This window comes from Onthophagus taurus, chromosome 2 (assembly GCF_036711975.1).
Source record: "Onthophagus taurus isolate NC chromosome 2, IU_Otau_3.0, whole genome shotgun sequence".
Lineage (NCBI taxonomy): Eukaryota > Metazoa > Arthropoda > Insecta > Coleoptera > Scarabaeidae > Onthophagus > Onthophagus taurus.
The window spans coordinates 7,726,349-7,743,408 of NC_091967.1; the positions used below are offsets into that span (position 1 = coordinate 7,726,349).

Genomic DNA, 17,060 nt, shown 5'->3' on the forward strand with positions numbered 1-17,060 from the left:
AGATTTTATAAATAAATAATTAAAAGATAAAAACAGCATCAATAAATAATCAACATACAAACAACAAGATAAAGATTTTTTTTCGTTAACAATAAGTAGAGTAGAAAACTTTTTCTCTACAGCGATTAACAACTAATTAAGGCAGAAGTTGAACATCAATATTTGCTTAATTATTATTTAATTAGTTATGCTATATTAAGAAGTAAATCTATTAATTCATAGGAGTTGAACAGCTTTCTTCTTTGAGTTTGATATGGATAAGTAATGTTTAAAATGATTTAATTTTCTTGTAATCGGACGGTTTATTTTAAAATGACAAAGAAACATGATTTTACCGGAAAAATAAGAAAAAAAAATTTGGTCCCTAACAAATTTCGATTTTTTTATAGAAAGGATTAAAACATTACTAAGCTCTAAACAGTTTTTTTACCATAATTTATTTTATTAATCTTATTTTTTATTCTTAGATTTATTATCTTTAGTTTCGTCGTCGTCCTTATGATCGAAAAAAAGCAACGGTACCATTCCCAAAAGACAACCGATTGTAACTCCAATAACACGACCCAAATTTGCAAAATTTCTCGATATTGGCATATCGAGTTGAGCGGGAGTTAATTTCGGCGGACAAAATCCGACCTTATTCGCCATCCTTTCCACGTAAAAAGCCGTCCCTATTCCTAACACATCGGAAAAAGTATTTCCCAAAGCTGCAGCTGCCATCGTCGATAAAAAGAAATACGAACCCAAATAAATATCAATATAATCTCCCTAAAAAAAAATAAAATCATATTTAGAAATAGAAACAAAAGTATATTAACTTTTTAATAAAGGCGTCCAAGACAGCACTCACTTAAATATACTTAAACATAAAGGTACTTTACTATGATATTATAACCTCTTATGGTAGGTAACAAGTTTTAACGGGTTTGGCCTTGGAGAAGTAGAGGGTTCCCCTCTTTTATTTTAAGAATCGATTTTCGCAATATTAAAACACTCTTGTTACAACTAACGTAATTGTGAAAGACACAAGTTGAGTTAGAATTAAAATTAACAAACATGTTTCTTTTTAATTTAAATTACATACCCCTTTAGAACACATTAATTCGACACGAGTAATCCGGGGGAATTTACCGGTTTTATCTACTCACAGTCCGCAAATTACCCTTAATTTTCTGACATTCCTAAATCGACATAAAAAATGTTAGAGGTTATTGATTGATTGATTGACGTCTCTATTATGCTGTACCAGCTATAGAGTTTCCACCAACTCTTGTTGTATTGTATACTTTTTTTATGACTTTTCTTCTGCGAAACATTCGGGTTTAACCGCACGTCTCTCAAGACGGCTAAACCCGAATGTTTCTAGGTCTAGATAGGTGGGGCATAGCGCATGTCCTATTCTCAGTCTAGAATGAGAGTGTAGAACTGGCGTGATACAAAGGGAACTTTTTTGAACATCCTTTAGTTGAGCTAGAAGCCACTCTTCTTCCCATTGATGGTTTATGTCATCAATATCTTGCCGATATAATTCTTTTCCATAGATTTTTACTCTGTGAACCTCCTCCTGGTGTCCCTTGTTCGCCAATTCGTCAGCTTTTTCATTTCCACTTACTCCCATATGTCAGCACATGTCCCAATTATTTTATTGACATTTGACAACTTATAAATGTATGGTACCTTTCGAGTCTTTCAATAGCTTTGTTCGTTGGGGCTGCACTACTCTGCACGACATGGCACTCGTATGACGTCATAGTGTAAGTGAGTGCAAGTAGTGCAGTCCCAACGAACAAAGCTAATTTGATCTAATTTGTAATTGTACTAATTATAAGTGAGAAGAGGTTATAATATAGAGACGCTCGTTTTCAAAGTGACAGTTGAATTAGAATGTATATAACCTTACTTATTATTTGAAGTAAACTGTTATACATAATAAAGAAAATAAGTTTTACTTACAAATATTAGCATAAAGAAGTTGTCTAAAAATCCAAATCCTATAAATGGTATTGAGTTTGCTACGGCCACTAAAAATTTAAAATAGTTATCCAGACTTTTTAGAGTCATTACATAGAATTTCGTCTACTTACTATCAACTAAATTTTTCGTGGTCGGTCTTGGTATTCTTTCAGCTAAAACATAAAGCTTTATTAGATATTAAATCATATGAACATCGGCATAAAAGTAATAAATATTGTTTTTAAGTAAATTGAGGTAAATCTCGTTCAGATTGAAATTAGCCGCAAACAACTTTACATAAGCATTATTCAAATTGAATTCTATACGAGACGCATATTTCATTAAATCTCGTTTTAATTAAGTTTTAGAATCCGTAATAAAATTCACATTATAATTATAATAAAAATTATAGTAAATTTGAAAATTAAATTAAAAGATCTAAAATGTCAAAATAAACATAAAGTTAGGTTATCAATCTGTCAAATTTTGACGTTACATTTCTTTTTCAACCAAATTTAATGATTTCCTGATAAATATTTTCAAACAAAAATATTTTTACCACCTATTTTTTTGATATTGTTAAAAACGAATAAGTAAACAAAGTGTTGTTGAACTTTTAAAACGAATATTAATTACAAACACCGATAATATCCTTTAATTTTAAATTCTTTTTCATTTCACAATACCCCTTAAAAATGTTTCACAATGTTACGTCATCTTCATTCTTTGTCCCTATTTTTACCGAAGGCTTCGTTTTTGACCACTACGTGACTTTCATCAGGTTATACCTTTGTATTTGGACGTCTTTATTGCCTTTATGTTGACATAAACAAGGTTATGTATCAAATCATGAATGATAAATGACAACTTACGAATTTATGTTTACTAAACAAATAACTTGATTTCGCTTTTAAATATAATAAAATCTAAAACAATTGCAAAAAAATAAAAATAGATAAAAATAGAGATTTGTTAATTATATTTACGTATATTACTCACATTTCTTACTCAGGTGAATATTAAATTTAATTAAATATAAAAATTTACTTCAACTTAATAAATTTACCTCAATTTACAATAAAAATATGTTCATGCCAAAATAAATACAAAGCGTACATGCTAAAATTGTGTTAGTTGTTGAGTGTTATTTTGTTAGTAATATAAAAATTCTCATCTATTTTTACAATAAGAATACCGCAAAGAATACAATTTGCACCAATAAAATCAGCATGCTTATTAATATTTTGTATATTAATCAAACTAATTAAGATAAAAACTACAACCGCTCCAAAATAATTTAATTAATCTCTTATAAGATCGGCTTTAATGCCCCTAAAACCACCGTCTATCTCTCTCAATCAATCGTTAGACAACTTCCGTACCAACTTTTCGCTTCATCCAATCCTCCGGCAGCTTACAATAAGATCCGGTTGGATCTACGTCACCCAATTTAGGCATCCTGCTCGGTCTTCCGTATTTGCTCCTCCATATTGAAGCTCCTAATTGCCCTTTATAATTTACAATTAATTAAGAAATCCATTCAACAAATACATTTAACATTTTGCAATTTCCTTCGATATAAAATATTGAATAAAAATGATTAAGTATATCGATACTGTTTAATGACAATTAACAGTATCGATAAAGGCAAACAAATTAATGCAGCGTTAATATTAATTACCAACCAATTTTGGGGTTGTTACAGGGAGTTGTGCTTTTGGTACTTGAATAGGGTGTTTGCGAGGTGTAAAATCAATAATTTACAACGTGATGTCTATTAAAATTGACAAACAAGTATAAAATGTAAACTTTGAAGTAATCCAACACTTTAATTCAAACAAACTTCACATTATCAAATAAATGATAACGCCGTTAACACAATGAAAACGTCATTGAGATTACGATGATGTGACCCGATTATTTAACAGATTTTAACACAATGACTATTAATGGATAAATTATATGTATAGAAAGAAATTAGTTCGAAGAAGTTAAAACGCTAATAAAATTACTAAATTAACTCTTTGACATCTACAAATTTGCCAATTAGAACCTTCAACTGGAAGTTCAAGTCGAATTTAAGACAACTTTAAGTTTGAAAAGCAAACCGACGACGATTCTCAACAACTTGAAAGCTTCTCCATTAAGTTTTCATTTTAATATTATTATATACGTGAAGTTAGTAACAAATGTACAGTTTCTGTCAAATAAAAACTTACCGCAATGAAACTTGAATTTATTTTTAATCTTACTTATTTAATAACATCCAAGTTTAATAACTTTTCTTAAATTAGATCAAATATAATATATTAGATTGTTTCTTTAATTATAAACGCTTTTATTTAATAACATTAACAAATTAACATCTACAAGTTTGTCAATTAGATCAACTTGAAGTTGACACAATTTTTTTACAATTTTAAGTTTTAAATGCAAACTGACCACGATTCCCGTGAAATTCAAAGCAAATTCTTTGCAAGTTTCAAGTGTAAAACATTAAAACAACTTAAAAACTTCTCCATTAAGTTTTTATTTTAAATTATTGCTGAAATATGATTATATACGTGAAGTGGTAACAACTATATTAAGCAAAAACTTACCGCAAATTTAATTTATTTATTTAATAATGTTCAATGTTAAATAACTTTTGTTAAATTAGTATAAATGTATCAAAATAAAAATAAATCGGCTCTTTAATTTTAATTTCATTTTTACTAAAATAGCACCTACAGCTAACTTCACCTGAAAAATAATTTATCATTTCTATTTGTATTTTATTGAGGTTATGTTGTCATTATAACCAAATTGATTTTTTATCAAATTTAAGAAAATTCTAAAAGATTAACGAGTCAAACTTTATAATTTATCCACAAAGAGGAAGCCGGAAGCTTCAATTTCAAAGATTTATATCAGTTTTCAATCAAAAATTCGATTTTTAAATAGAGATCAATTCGCTGACGTCATCGATGAAGTCACTGAAAGCATATTGCGGTAAGAAAGCGCTAAAAATAAATACCCTCTCAATATAGTCAGACAAAAATATCAAATCACAAGATTATTCTTTAAAAAGTCTTAAAAACTAAATTGTAATTTTAAAATAAATTAATTCTAAATGTATCGAATTTATTTATCTACTATAGTGTTTTGTTTGTAAAGTGTTTAATTATTAACTCAAATGTTTTAATTAACAAAAAGAATAACTAAAACCTACCTTGAAATTCCTCTTTGAGTCTCTTCGAATCGTATTCTTCCAATGCCGCGACCAAAACAGCCCTTTCATCGTCCGTTAATCTCAAAACCAACTCTTGAGCTTGTAATTTCGATAAACCAACGATGGTGCTCGTTGTTTCGGCCCTCGCGGCACTTCCCCCCCGAATTACATCTACGCCAAACATCCGCGTACCAAACACTGAATTATCGAAATTTTTGTTCACCGTGCCAAAAGTTTTAAACAAGTTATTACTAGTTCTTGAAGGTAAACACGTGTTTTCATATAATAATCTCGATGAGCATTTAAAAAGCGTTTGACGCGACACTTTAAACACACAAGAACCACTGGCCATAACTTATTCTGATTAAAAATAACAATCTTTCTTTAAAAACTCGGTTTTGTTTTAGATCATATCTCTTCGCCACAGACCGAAACGCTCTCGGACGAGTTTTTGGCACCAACTAATTTAATTTTGACGTTTTAAACGTCATTCTGCGCATGTTTATGATAAAACAACACGTTGAAGTTGACAAGTTATAGAATTTCAGCGACATCTATAATGCGTATTATTACAATATAAGTAGAAATCTGTAACTTTTAATGCTATAATCGAATTCATTGATATTGATCTAAATTAATAAATTAAATCCTAAATTATAATCTTTATTAATTATAGGTTTTTAATGAATTTTTGAATGCCAATACAATTAAATAAGTAATATATCAACAGAAATTAACCAACTGGTTTTGGTGAAATCCCATTAAACAATCTATCTTTGATCATTTGAGCCATCAAACCATGAATAATCTCGATTGTTGTTTTACAACTGTCCTTAGTGGCTTTCATAAGTTTATCTTCAGTGCGTTTTTCGTGCGGATCCGGACCCCCAACCATAAACCCTCCACGACCTAAAGCGGTTTCCGATTGCTCCAATTTTTCTGATAAATCAACCATTTGTCCGGTTGTATAATCTGCATTGGTTAATAAACTTGATGAACTTAGAGTGTTTACCCAGTATTTGTTCCACAAAGAGTCCAAGAGTCTTCTATCGAGAGTTGACTTGAAATAAGAAACTTCCAATGAGTAGTATTGTTTGCAATGAACACCAAAATCTTCTATTTTATTCAAGGGAATTGTTTGGTATTCAGACGGTTCATCATTAGCGGGTTTGTAACCTTTGGGGTAAGTTCTAAAAGCACCCAAACAAACTTTTCCAGAAGAAATAGTACGAACCGGATCGATTACAATCGCAACAAATGGTTCTTGATAACTTTGATTAGTCATTTGAGTTGTTACATCTATTCCGGATAACCAACAACCGTAACCAGGATGGCTATGATACCAACCAATTGCATTTTCTTCTCTTCCAACCTAAAATTAATTCAAATTATAACATTATTGTTATATATTTTTTGTTTAATTTAAATCGTACTAATTTAGCTGCTGTCATGTACGAACTCATATATTCATAAGCTTGTGCTTGAGCGTTAACTCTAGTTTCGGTACCCTCGACAGGTAAAGCAAAAGAATCCATAACAAACATGGTATTTCCATCAATCTTCCCCAAAATTAACCCCATAACTTCTAAGTTACCTCCAGATCTAGCATGCATCACCATTTTTAACAAAGCCAAAGCCGAGATTTTTATGTCTTTAAAGAAATGGGGGCTAAAATTTTAATTAAGATTTCAATTTTAACATAACCTCAAAATTTATTCTTACTCTTTTTCCCATGGTTTTGCAGTCAAAATATCTTGCTGCTGTTGTTTATTATACCTATAAATCTCATCTATGGTGTTTATGGTTTCGATTTTATTAGCCATTTCCCATGTTTTTTGGGCCACATTGGACTGCGAATCCGAAGAACCGCTTCTTTGCGACATCCTTAGAGAATGTAAAGTGAGGTTATGTTCGAAATTAATAAAAAAAAATTTAATTTTTTAATTAAATTTGGTTTTAATGATTAATTTAATAGAAATGATGTTTTTTTTAGTTACCTTCTTAATTAAAATTAATCTAAATCGTTTTTAACTTTCTTTATTTTAATTCAACACATTTAACAATGTCAAATTTACTCAATTTTTGCGGGAAATTTAAATGTATAAAAATGACGTTTACAGTGACGTTTCTGTTGATGTAAATTTAAAAATCATTGAATCTGATTCACTTTGTGCAGATTTTTCATATATATTATATTATTCATAAATAATACGAACGGAAGATTCAGATTATAATATATCTTGAGATTGCGCAACGTTTCAGCGTTTTATCTCATTGTTTTTGTTATCATTTCCATGTTATTCTATAGTTTATTCTTGAATTCTTTAAAGTTAACTCATATTGTTTGCTTAAAAACGATATAAAGGTGAGTGGGGAGATAATCGCCTTTGAAATGACCTTAATTCAAAACTTTTCTTTTCAATGCCATTCGCTGACATACTTTAAATACTTTCGATAGCATTCAAAAGATATCATTTTATTCTAATTAGTACAATGGAGACCCTTTCGAGAACGTTACGGCCGTATAAACTTACCGTGGGTAATGTGGCCGGTATAGTTACAACAATACAATTTTTTTCTGGATCTGTAATATGTTTCGATATATTCAAAAAGAAAACAACGCAGGGTGTATCTTCAATGCCTTTCATTGGAGGCACTGTTATGTAAGGTTATATTAATTCTAAATATTTCTTAATTTTGTTTTTATTTTATAGAGGAATCCTTGTGTTGAAATATGCGATAATGTTAAATGATCAAGCTATGTACCAAGTGAATATGGCAGCGATAATACTTAATGTTATGTATCTCATTTTTTATTTGGTTTATTCAAAACATCGTTATGAAGAAGTTTATAGACCATCAGCACGAGGATTTGCTTTAGTTTCTGCTTTATTTTTATATATTAAATGGGAGGATGCAACAAAAATCGAATTTAGATATGGTTTGATTGTAACTGTATTAATGTTGTTATTAATGGGAAGTCCTCTAATGGAAATTGTATGTAAAACGCTTTCTAAATCAAGGTTTTAATAAGTTTGTTTTTAGAAAGACATAATACGTAAGAAAGATGCTTCATGCATTCCATTTCCGATAACATTCATGGCATTTTTTGTTTCAATATTATGGTTACTTTACGGAATAATTTTAATGAATGATTTTATGATAGTAAGTTTATTTGGTTTTGTTTCGTTTTTAATATCGATATACTTTTAGATTCAAAATACGATTGGTACTCTTTTATGTGTCACACAATTATATCTTTGTTTTAAATACGCCGGAGACAAGAAATCTCATAAAGAATAAAATTAGATAATTAAACGATGAGTAGCACAATGGTAAGATTCTTTTGTGATGTGAAGTGCCAATAAGAAATTATTAATAACTTTTACCTTCCTGTGTTGACTTGATAGTAAATTAAGAAAGGAATTATATCTAAATCTTATTAATGTTGAGGTTTAATAATAAATTCTATGTTTATTAAAGAATCTCTGAATTTATTAAAAGTATTACGCTTTTATTTCAATAAGTTTTTTTAACAAACACATTTTTTTTTTGTTGCAAGTAGAAATTTAAATTCAACGCTTTACCTCTATATAGACAAATAGTAAAAATATCAGTTTTTTTTTTTTTTTTAGATAACGTTAAATCGGCCCATTTTGGTAGAAATTGCGAATTTATTTTTATTCATTTTTGTGTGATGAGCTTTTTTTAATTAACTACTAAAAAGCGCCGATTTTTATTTTGTGACTAGTCCAAATACATCTAACAAAAATTTATTTACTTCTTAAAATAATTTTTTTAATGCAAATTATGGAATCAAACAAATTTTACATAAAACGTTGGTCGGGCAAGGTTTTTTAAAAGATTTAAAACGTTTCAAAGAAAATACACACAATTAATCTAAATACAGAGCATACCGATTTTATATTTATATTATCATTTTGATTATTTACAACTTAATTTTACATCGTTATTTACAAAACTTTTTTTCAATAACAGTTTTTAAAACTTTTGTGTTCTTTTCATGTTATAGAAGAGCAATTTATAAATATATTCCATTAATTAATAACACATCTATTTAAACATATAAAAAAGAAATACACAGAGAGAGAAAAGACAGCATTTTTTAAATTGTCAAATAATTAAGTCTAAAAAAGATAATAGAGATACAGTATAACCTCGATAATATAATAACGGACCTCGTATAATTTTATAAAAGGACTGCTACATGTTTTATTACTAAACATGAATAAGAAATAAGGGGCTATACCAGTATGAAATTTTAAAAAAATCGATTTTTTTGCTTTTTTCGATAGTTTAAACTTATATGGACATAATTATTAAAAATGGAATTGGGCTACATTTTATCATTTATCATGGACCAGAACCCCAACCATGGAAACTGCCCTGACTGAAGAAAACTGGTGCTTATATCGCCGTGCGGAGGCTCAACAAATAGAAATGACAAATTTCAAACATGTGGCCGCAAGTGGCAGAAGCTTTAGAACCAATTTATACAGATTTAAGTAGAAGAGAGTTACTAGAGATGTAAAGGTGGGAACACTCAAAATAATAATGAAAGTTACACAATGGCTTCAAAACTCATCGAACTTGCCAATTTTGGATATTTTTGATTTGATGAAAATTTTCGATTTGACATCGACAGTCGAAGTTTTATTCAAAACTCCGCCATTTCTTTCACCGTTACAATCAACTGTTATCGCTGCAGCAGTGGAGGAACTCTTTTTATGAGTGTTTCGAGACATAGCGCACAAATCGCTAAAATGTTACTATTTTTCTATGAAAAAATTTTTGTTCATAGTTCAATAACAGACAAATACATTCTTAAAGTTTCAAAACATTCCATGAAATACTAAAAAAAATCCCAAATATCACCCAAATTCTTTAGCAGTCGCACTGGTATAGCCCCTTAAAACTAGAACTAATACTAGACCTAGAACTAGAAACATGTTTCTAGGTCTACGTCTTGTGTTAGTTTTAGTTGTTATTCACCGTTAGATTGTTGTATATTTTTATTGAACTAAAACTAGAACTAACACTGGAACAAGAAATATTCGGGTTTAGCCGCCCTAAGAGACGTGCGGCAATACCCGAATGATTCTACAGCTAGGTCTAGTGTCAGTTCTAAGTAGCGCTAGCTGGTACTAGATAGCCCTAGGTTGTGTATTGTTATTGAACTACAACTTGAACTAATTCTAGAACTAGAATCATTCGGGTTTAGCCGCCTTTAAAGACGTGCGGCTTTTTTTTCTAGTTCTAGGTTTAGTGTTAGTTCTAGTGGCAGTTCTAAGTAGCGCTAGCTGGTACTAGATAGCCCTAGGTTGTGTATTGTTATTGAACTAAAACTAGAACTAGAAACATTCAGGATTAGCTTTCTTAAGAGACACATGGCTAAACATAATGTAAAGCTGTAAACAATAAAGCTGTGCACATATTGATGTAGTAGTCCGTATTAATTCGTAGGTTATACCATATTAGTTTTCAAATTAATACTTTTGATCACTTAATGTAACATTAGTAATATCTTTAACAATCATTTCAGCAACTTGCCAGGCCATTTCTTCCTTTTTCTTATCCTCATCCAAATTAACAAATTTCTTAACAACATCCCGTAACTTTGAACCTTGATTTTTATCCGGTTCCGGTTCAAAATCAGTTTCAAATCGGCCCAGTTCAGTAACCCTCCCAAATGATAATCGATTTCGATACCGTTTCCTTTTCCATAAACTATCGGGATCGTAAAGTTGCCTTGTATCGATGTTCATGTCGGTAGTTTTTGTTTTGTTGGTGTTTTTAATTTTAACGCGGTGTCTATTATAAGGATTTTCCATCGCCAAAAATGTGCTGTTGGTGCTAAAACTTCTCTCACTACCACAATCGGAAGAATGTTGACGTCTTTGTTCGTACAACATCGTTGAGTAACCATTACTTTGTACGGTGTTGATTAATTCCGAAAGATATTTATAAAATAATTGTGAAGTTAAAAACGATTTGAAATGATTTTTTTCTAAAACTTGCTCAACAATCTTTAACGGTAAATCAAAACAGTTTAATGTTAACCCATTTTCGCCGCAGATACTCTGCTCAACAGCAAAACGGATTTTATCACCAAAACCTAACGGAGAGTGAGCTTGCAAAGAAAAATATTTGTCATATAAAACAACAGCGTCAGTTTGGGCTTCGATTGGATCGAAAAAATCTTTTTGTACATTAAGTTGTTGTTGAAAATTACTCGCTGCCAACCAAAATTCTAACAAATTTCGATGATTTTCTTGCTCCAAAAATTCCATGAAATAAAATAAAGCGGTTTCGTTGTACAATATATCTTCCAAAACGATATTTCCACTTGTTAAAACATCAATTTGATATTTACAAAAATAATCGCTCCCAAGAAAACCATCAAAGTACTCCGCGTTCATAATATCGTAAACAAATTTTTGTACATTATCAAAAATCTTCGAATTCACTCTATTTATATTGCAAATATTCTCGATTATTTCTTTTCTGATACTCTCCGGACAATTTACTGAATCGGTAGCCTCCAAAGCTACATATTTTTTAAAAATCGTTAAAGCATCTTCAGTAAATTCTTCTTCAACCGTACCGTCTAATTCATTTTGTTGATTATTACATTTAATATCACTAACAACCACATTTCTATTATCACAATTAATTTTTTCACCTTGATCGCAACAATCGTTACTTTTATTGTTTTCTGAATTATTTGATTTATCGGCGATTAAAACATCACCCCCACCACAGTAACTTGTCGAATCAGTACAAGATTCACAATCAGTACTCACTGAAAGACTGTCATGATCAAGCTTTTTCTCATCTCCATTTGTTGTGGTATCATCAGATGATGAATGGAGTTGAACGGCGGCACGGAAATTTTCCACATCTAGCCAACATCGGATTATTGACAAAGCATTACGTGATTCCATATATTGCACATAATAACCCAACGCTGATTTATCCAATAAAACTTCTTCAAGAGTTTTTGTTAACCTTGACTTTTCTTTTTGAAGATCCAATTCACCTAAAAAATTGTTTGAGGTTATGTTTTGAATATTCTTGTCTTTTTCTTATAAATTATGTTGAGAATAACCTTGATTTTTTATTTAACTTTGTTTTTAATAGAAAAATGCTAAACACACCAATTAAAAAATTAAACAAAAAAGGATTCCTTAATCTCATTTTTTATTTATCCCATTCGATGTATCAAAACGATGATAATCTTACCAATATCATATAATCCTTCATCATCCAAAGATAAGATGGGGCCATTGCAAACACATTCCACGTTGTTTGTCTTGTACGAGTATGAATTAGAGGGGCTACTACAGTTGCTTTTTGTAGGAGAAGATGAATTGGATTTGTTTGAGTTTCGACCTAAAAGCCAAAAATAGTATTTAAGAGGAAAATACAAGTTTAAAAAACAAACCTGATTTCTTCCAAAATTGTAACATTTTTCATGTTCACGTCTGCTGACATTAACGTGAAGATTTAAGGATATGTAGCCGAAGGAAATTGCTTATTGCTGTCGTTGTTGTTGTCGTGTCGTCACTTTTCGCACTTTTGTAAACACGGGATCGTTTTTCCGCGAAATAAGGTTTTCTGCGACTGCTACCGTTTGACATTTACAAGTGTCAAAAAGGATGGAAAGTTTAGGTTAGGATAAGGTAAACAAAGATAGATTAGGTTTATTTATAAACATAAACTTTATTGTTTAATTTCAATTTTAAAAAATTATTTTTAAATTTCTTCTTGTTAATAACTTCCCAAAAATAAAACAAAAATTATAATTAATAAGCTGTTTTTGAATATTAATTTGTTACAAATTTAGGTGGTTTGATTATTAGGTACATTGATTTCTTACAGTATAAAAAATTAATTAATTGAATTTGAATCGTTAAAAGAAACTTAGTGAAGATTAAAGTTAAATTATAATGAATAAATTTGTTGTTGTTTAATTTGATGTAAGATAAATTAATTATTAGAAATTTTGTTAAGCGTAGTGACAGCGAATGTCATTTAGATGTCACTCCCCCGCTATAAAAATTGTTGAGTAGAAAACAGATAAAATTACTAATTTTGACCCAATTTAATCAGATAATATCCGAATTAACATAAAAATCGGCTACGTTAGATGTGATAATAATAAGTTTAGACTCATCATCTACCTGACAATCAAAAAAATGCCCAATATATCTAAGAAAGCTAAAGAAAAGTGCCTCAAAGTAAGATATAAATTTTCCTCAACACGTGTTTCCTAAATAACAGATTCTCCGCGTTAACTTTTACAGACTTTCGGAGAGCATCGCACGTTTTTATCGAGGATAACGAAAACATTGTATTACGGAAAACTTCCAACCACAGATAGACTTAGTTTTCCTGTAACGGGTAATAATCAAAATTTTATTTGATAATGTACAAATTTATCTAAAATATTTCTCTTTATACTAGAATTTGCAACTGAATTATTTTCTGAGGCCAAGAAAGGAGCTTCCTTAGAACGTTTACATTACAACGATGCTGCTACAATATCCAGAAACGCTTGCGTCTCCCCTTGCTCGTTTATATTGGCGATGTTATATTTGGAACGGTTAAAAAGTTGTAATCCTGAATATTTACAAAAAGTTGCACCATCTGAATTATTTTTGGTTTCATTAGTACGACATTTATAAAAATGAGTCAAACTTTGGAGGTTAGGTTGATTATTTTTTAATTTTAGATGGTTTCAAGCAAATTTCTTTTCGATGATGGTGAAGATGATGAAGTTTTTATTGACGAATGGGCTTTATCTGGTGGGGTTACTAAAAAAGATCTTGTTAAACTTGAACAGGAATTCCTCAAAGCAATAGTAAGTCAGAGATTTTGTAATTAATTGTTTAATTATTTATTTCGTTTCAAGGATTGGAACATTTTCGTAAATGAAGTAACATTTTGGAAAAAACTTGGTGAACTGGAACGAATTTTAGCAAAGAAAGAGGGTAAAATCCGTGGTTGGTTTACCTACACAGAATTGTGTAATCTTTCGACGAATTTTGACACTTACTCGCTTTATAACTATTTGTTTTCTTTATCTATGGTTTTAATTGTAACATATACAGCTGGAATTTTAACAATCGTTGGGGCAATGTTTATTGTTAGCCACATACCAGGAAATTGTTTGAGACCTCTGCAACCTATACAAGAAGCCGAAAACAATTTAATTACAAATAATAGTGTAATTATAAACACACCAATTAAATACGAACTAACCAAGTTCGTAAATAATAAACATTCAGTTGATGTCGTTAATGTATTAAAGGCGGGATTAATTTTGGCATCAATAAAGACATCTTATTATTCTCACACTAACGATTCGTTTTGTTGCGACACCAATAACGAAATAAATGAAGATAATAAAGAGTTTATTTCGTGGGATTGGTGGAATAATCCGACGATGGACTGGTTAACAAAGATTTCGGAAAATGCTCAAAGCTTTGTTTTGTTTACTGTCAATTTAAAAATTTTTAATTACGATTATTCTGATGTACAAATATCAAATTCGAAGGTAATGGAATTGCGGGATCATATTCATAAGGGAACCGCAACTCGAATTCAAGATCAATTGGAACGATCTTGGCATAAAGAATGGACGGATGTGTTGAAAGGCGGGTTTAATCAAAAAATGTTTAATAATTATATGAAGAATTTAAAAGTTTAATTCTTTCTTTAATAATACGAAATAAATGTAATTAAAACAATGTTTGTTTTATTATTTTTGTGTTTCAAAGTATCTAGTTCTGGGTCTAGTGTTAGTTCTAATTTTACACTAGCACTATCACTAGAAATAACACAAGACCTAGAACTAGAATTATTCGAGTTTAGCCGTCTTGAGAGACGTGCTGCTAAATCCGCATGTTTCTAGCCCGCCGGCAACATCTCAAATTTTAATAGTGTAATTTTTGCTTAAAACTGACCAATAGAAACTCATCTTTTTGGCGCTTCAATTTGAAAACACTCCTCCGAATTAAAAAATAAAGTATAGTATCTTTACAATAATAAATTGGATGCGAACAAGGTTTATCTTTTATCTTACGTTCTTCTTGTTATCAGTTTTAAGAGTTCTTTACTTAACAGTTATCGACGTTTCAAAGCTATGTAATTTGATACAAAGTTGTCGCGTCGGGTTCAACGAAGAGTAAAGAAATCTAATCATTTTTTTGCGATACATTTCTTTTATAATTCGTTTAAATGGCCGATCCAACTATACAAACGTTTTGTTGTCATCACGTAAATGGAAGCGATATGGCCTTATTGGTCATGAAAAGTTTAAACACGACGGCTTATAATGCCATAACTATTTTATCATCAACTTTGGGGGTTTTAGGAGCTTTGTATCAGGTGAGGAAACATTTCAAAGACTTTATCTTTGTTATTGAAGTGTTTGAAGATTCTTCCAAGGGAACAGTACGTTTATAATCATAAATGGATATCAATAACCGCAATAAGAGGAAGAAAGATTATAGTGTGGTTAGCTTTTTCAGATTTACTAGCCTCACTTGGTAAAAAGTTATTTGTGAACCATTTAAGGTGGTTTTAAACGTTTTTTTGAAGGTGTTTTAGTTCGTGCAAGTCATTGGATTACTTATCGAAGCATTATGCCTTGTTTAAATGATAAAACAAGCGTTTTATTTTGTGCTATTTGTTCCGTATGTATTCAAATTATATTGTTTATAGATTAATTCGATTTTTGCTGTAATTTTAGGCGGTTGCTCAATATTTTTATACGTCAACTTGGGTATGGACTATTTGTTACACAATAGATATGAAGTTGTTGTTACTTGAGAAGAAATCACCAAGAATTTATTATCATTTAGCAGCGTGGATTATTCCGATTTTTCTAACCACAATCGGATTAGGGTTACTTTATATTCCTAATGGAGAGTGAGAGATGTTTCTTAAAACAACAAATATGATTTTTTAATATTTGATTTTAAATTTAGGTGCCATACAAGAGAAAATGTTTCATTTAAGATCCTACCAAATTTTTTAGTAACTTATGTTCCAATCACAATTGTGATGATTGTAAATCCTATTTTATATTCTTTATCTACCAAAGATATGGAAACGGTTATAGCAACCATCTCTGGTCAATTCACAAGCAAAGAAAGAGAAGTTATGGATGCAATCAAAAGAAAATTTTTTTATATAAACTTAGCATTTGTGTTGTGTTGGGCACCAAATTTAATTAATGGAGTGTTTATTTGGTCATCATGGTTTCATATTCCATCAAAAATCATCATTATTTTGTGGTACTTAATGGTAATTAAATTAAGTACTTTTTTCTTCTTTTAATTTTTAAATATATATTTTCTTTAAAGGCTGTGATGAATCCTTTACAAGCTTTATTTAATTGTATCGTATATAGAAGATGGACAAAAGGTGCTGAGAAAATTGTAAAGCCATGGAATTGCTTCAAACAGTTGTCTTTTAGTCGTGTTCATTTAATTAAATCTCATTCTTCTTCTAGTTTGACAACGGAAGAAACTTTACCTTTATTAGAGAATCTACCTAGAACAAGAGTTAGTTATTACTCTAATTAATTTTTATTTTAATGAGATTATTTATTTTTTTAATATTTATGTGTTTTATAAGGAAATATTTAAAGAAATAAAATGTTATACTTTTTAAGGTTTTTTTTGATACATAACCTAAAAGTTTTATTTTTGACATTTTTAGGTGATCAAAAATATTTTTATTTCCAGAAAGGCTTGCGTCTCCCCTTGCGCGTTTATATTTGGAATGGTTATCCAGAGATGGTTTCAACCAAATTTCTTGTGTTTGATAAGGAAATATTTAAAGAAATAAAATGTTAATTTTTTAA

General features: G+C 30.0%; 6 protein-coding genes across 8 annotated transcripts; 3 read left to right on the top strand and 3 right to left on the bottom strand.

Annotated features, from left to right (window-relative positions):
• Positions 1-420: 420 nt before the first annotated feature.
• Positions 421-5,643, bottom strand: LOC111427215 (transmembrane protein 65). Of its 2 annotated transcripts, XM_023062229.2 has the most exons (5): positions 5,165-5,639; positions 3,336-3,461; positions 2,085-2,126; positions 1,954-2,021; positions 421-768 (listed from the first exon to the last, which is right to left on the bottom strand). In XM_023062229.2, exons 1-5 carry the CDS (start codon positions 5,514-5,516, stop codon positions 451-453), a joined length of 906 nt encoding a protein of 301 aa, XP_022917997.1. In that variant the 5' UTR covers positions 5,517-5,639; the 3' UTR covers positions 421-450. The 2 variants fall into 2 exon arrangements, with proteins under 2 accessions (XP_022917997.1, XP_022917998.1); XM_023062230.2 differs by lacking the exon at positions 3,336-3,461 and having other exon boundaries at positions 5,165-5,643.
• A 168-nt stretch (positions 5,644-5,811) lies between these two features.
• LOC111427214 (COP9 signalosome subunit 5) lies at positions 5,812-7,251 on the bottom strand. The gene is made up of 4 exons (XM_023062226.2): positions 7,162-7,251; positions 6,887-7,048; positions 6,598-6,832; positions 5,812-6,536 (listed from the first exon to the last, which is right to left on the bottom strand). Exons 2-4 carry the CDS (start codon positions 7,045-7,047, stop codon positions 5,898-5,900), a joined length of 1,035 nt encoding a protein of 344 aa, XP_022917994.1. The 5' UTR covers position 7,048; positions 7,162-7,251; the 3' UTR covers positions 5,812-5,897.
• A 21-nt stretch (positions 7,252-7,272) lies between these two features.
• LOC111427216 (sugar transporter SWEET1) lies at positions 7,273-8,649 on the top strand. 2 transcript variants are annotated; one of them, XM_023062232.2, is made up of 5 exons: positions 7,273-7,529; positions 7,654-7,827; positions 7,879-8,161; positions 8,210-8,329; positions 8,378-8,649. In XM_023062232.2, the coding sequence occupies exons 2-5, from the start codon at positions 7,658-7,660 to the stop codon at positions 8,465-8,467; spliced, it is 663 nt and encodes a 220-aa protein (XP_022918000.1). In that variant the 5' UTR covers positions 7,273-7,529; positions 7,654-7,657; the 3' UTR covers positions 8,468-8,649. The 2 variants fall into 2 exon arrangements, with proteins under 2 accessions (XP_022918000.1, XP_022917999.1); XM_023062231.2 differs by having other exon boundaries at positions 7,414-7,529; positions 7,623-7,827.
• A 410-nt stretch (positions 8,650-9,059) lies between these two features.
• On the bottom strand, positions 9,060-12,836 carry LOC111427420 (A-kinase anchoring protein pkaap). Its single transcript, XM_023062559.2, has 3 exons — positions 12,630-12,836; positions 12,428-12,577; positions 9,060-12,224 (listed from the first exon to the last, which is right to left on the bottom strand). The coding sequence occupies exons 1-3, from the start codon at positions 12,652-12,654 to the stop codon at positions 10,672-10,674; spliced, it is 1,728 nt and encodes a 575-aa protein (XP_022918327.1). The 5' UTR covers positions 12,655-12,836; the 3' UTR covers positions 9,060-10,671.
• A 365-nt stretch (positions 12,837-13,201) lies between these two features.
• On the top strand, positions 13,202-14,937 carry LOC111427442 (protein CNPPD1). The gene is made up of 5 exons (XM_023062590.2): positions 13,202-13,425; positions 13,492-13,588; positions 13,652-13,857; positions 13,920-14,048; positions 14,100-14,937. Exons 1-5 carry the CDS (start codon positions 13,384-13,386, stop codon positions 14,895-14,897), a joined length of 1,272 nt encoding a protein of 423 aa, XP_022918358.1. The 5' UTR covers positions 13,202-13,383; the 3' UTR covers positions 14,898-14,937.
• A 400-nt stretch (positions 14,938-15,337) lies between these two features.
• Positions 15,338-16,867, top strand: LOC111427357 (G-protein coupled receptor 143-like). The gene is made up of 6 exons (XM_023062468.2): positions 15,338-15,577; positions 15,627-15,738; positions 15,791-15,885; positions 15,942-16,120; positions 16,180-16,498; positions 16,558-16,867. Exons 1-6 carry the CDS (start codon positions 15,428-15,430, stop codon positions 16,777-16,779), a joined length of 1,077 nt encoding a protein of 358 aa, XP_022918236.1. The 5' UTR covers positions 15,338-15,427; the 3' UTR covers positions 16,780-16,867.
• Positions 16,868-17,060: the final 193 nt, after the last annotated feature.

Coding starts and splice junctions, on each gene's coding strand:
- LOC111427215 (XM_023062229.2), bottom strand. CDS start 5,516: ATGGCCAGTGGTTCTTGTGTGTTTAAAGTGTCGCGTCAAACGCTTTTT. Junction 3,462..5,164: donor ACTCAAAGAGGAATTTCAAG/GTAGGTTTTAGT, acceptor TAAATTATAAAG/GGCAATTAGGAGCTTCAATA. Junction 2,022..2,084: donor CACGAAAAATTTAGTTGATA/GTAAGTAGACGA, acceptor TTAAATTTTTAG/TGGCCGTAGCAAACTCAATA.
- LOC111427214 (XM_023062226.2), bottom strand. CDS start 7,047: ATGTCGCAAAGAAGCGGTTCTTCGGATTCGCAGTCCAATGTGGCCCAA. Junction 6,833..6,886: donor GCAAAACCATGGGAAAAAGA/GTAAGAATAAAT, acceptor TTAAAATTTTAG/CCCCCATTTCTTTAAAGACA. Junction 6,537..6,597: donor ACATGACAGCAGCTAAATTA/GTACGATTTAAA, acceptor AATTAATTTTAG/GTTGGAAGAGAAGAAAATGC.
- LOC111427216 (XM_023062232.2), top strand. CDS start 7,658: ATGGAGACCCTTTCGAGAACGTTACGGCCGTATAAACTTACCGTGGGT. Junction 7,828..7,878: donor TTCATTGGAGGCACTGTTAT/GTAAGGTTATAT, acceptor TTTATTTTATAG/AGGAATCCTTGTGTTGAAAT. Junction 8,330..8,377: donor TAATGAATGATTTTATGATA/GTAAGTTTATTT, acceptor ATATACTTTTAG/ATTCAAAATACGATTGGTAC.
- LOC111427420 (XM_023062559.2), bottom strand. CDS start 12,654: ATGTTACAATTTTGGAAGAAATCAG. Junction 12,578..12,629: donor ACAATTTTGGAAGAAATCAG/GTTTGTTTTTTA, acceptor TTTGGCTTTTAG/GTCGAAACTCAAACAAATCC. Junction 12,225..12,427: donor TGAAGGATTATATGATATTG/GTAAGATTATCA, acceptor ACAATTTTTTAG/GTGAATTGGATCTTCAAAAA.
- LOC111427442 (XM_023062590.2), top strand. CDS start 13,384: ATGCCCAATATATCTAAGAAAGCTAAAGAAAAGTGCCTCAAA. Junction 13,426..13,491: donor CTAAAGAAAAGTGCCTCAAA/GTAAGATATAAA, acceptor TAACTTTTACAG/ACTTTCGGAGAGCATCGCAC. Junction 13,858..13,919: donor AATTATTTTTGGTTTCATTA/GTACGACATTTA, acceptor TTTTAATTTTAG/ATGGTTTCAAGCAAATTTCT.
- LOC111427357 (XM_023062468.2), top strand. CDS start 15,428: ATGGCCGATCCAACTATACAAACGTTTTGTTGTCATCACGTAAATGGA. Junction 15,886..15,941: donor TATTTTGTGCTATTTGTTCC/GTATGTATTCAA, acceptor CTGTAATTTTAG/GCGGTTGCTCAATATTTTTA. Junction 16,121..16,179: donor CTTTATATTCCTAATGGAGA/GTGAGAGATGTT, acceptor TTTTAAATTTAG/GTGCCATACAAGAGAAAATG.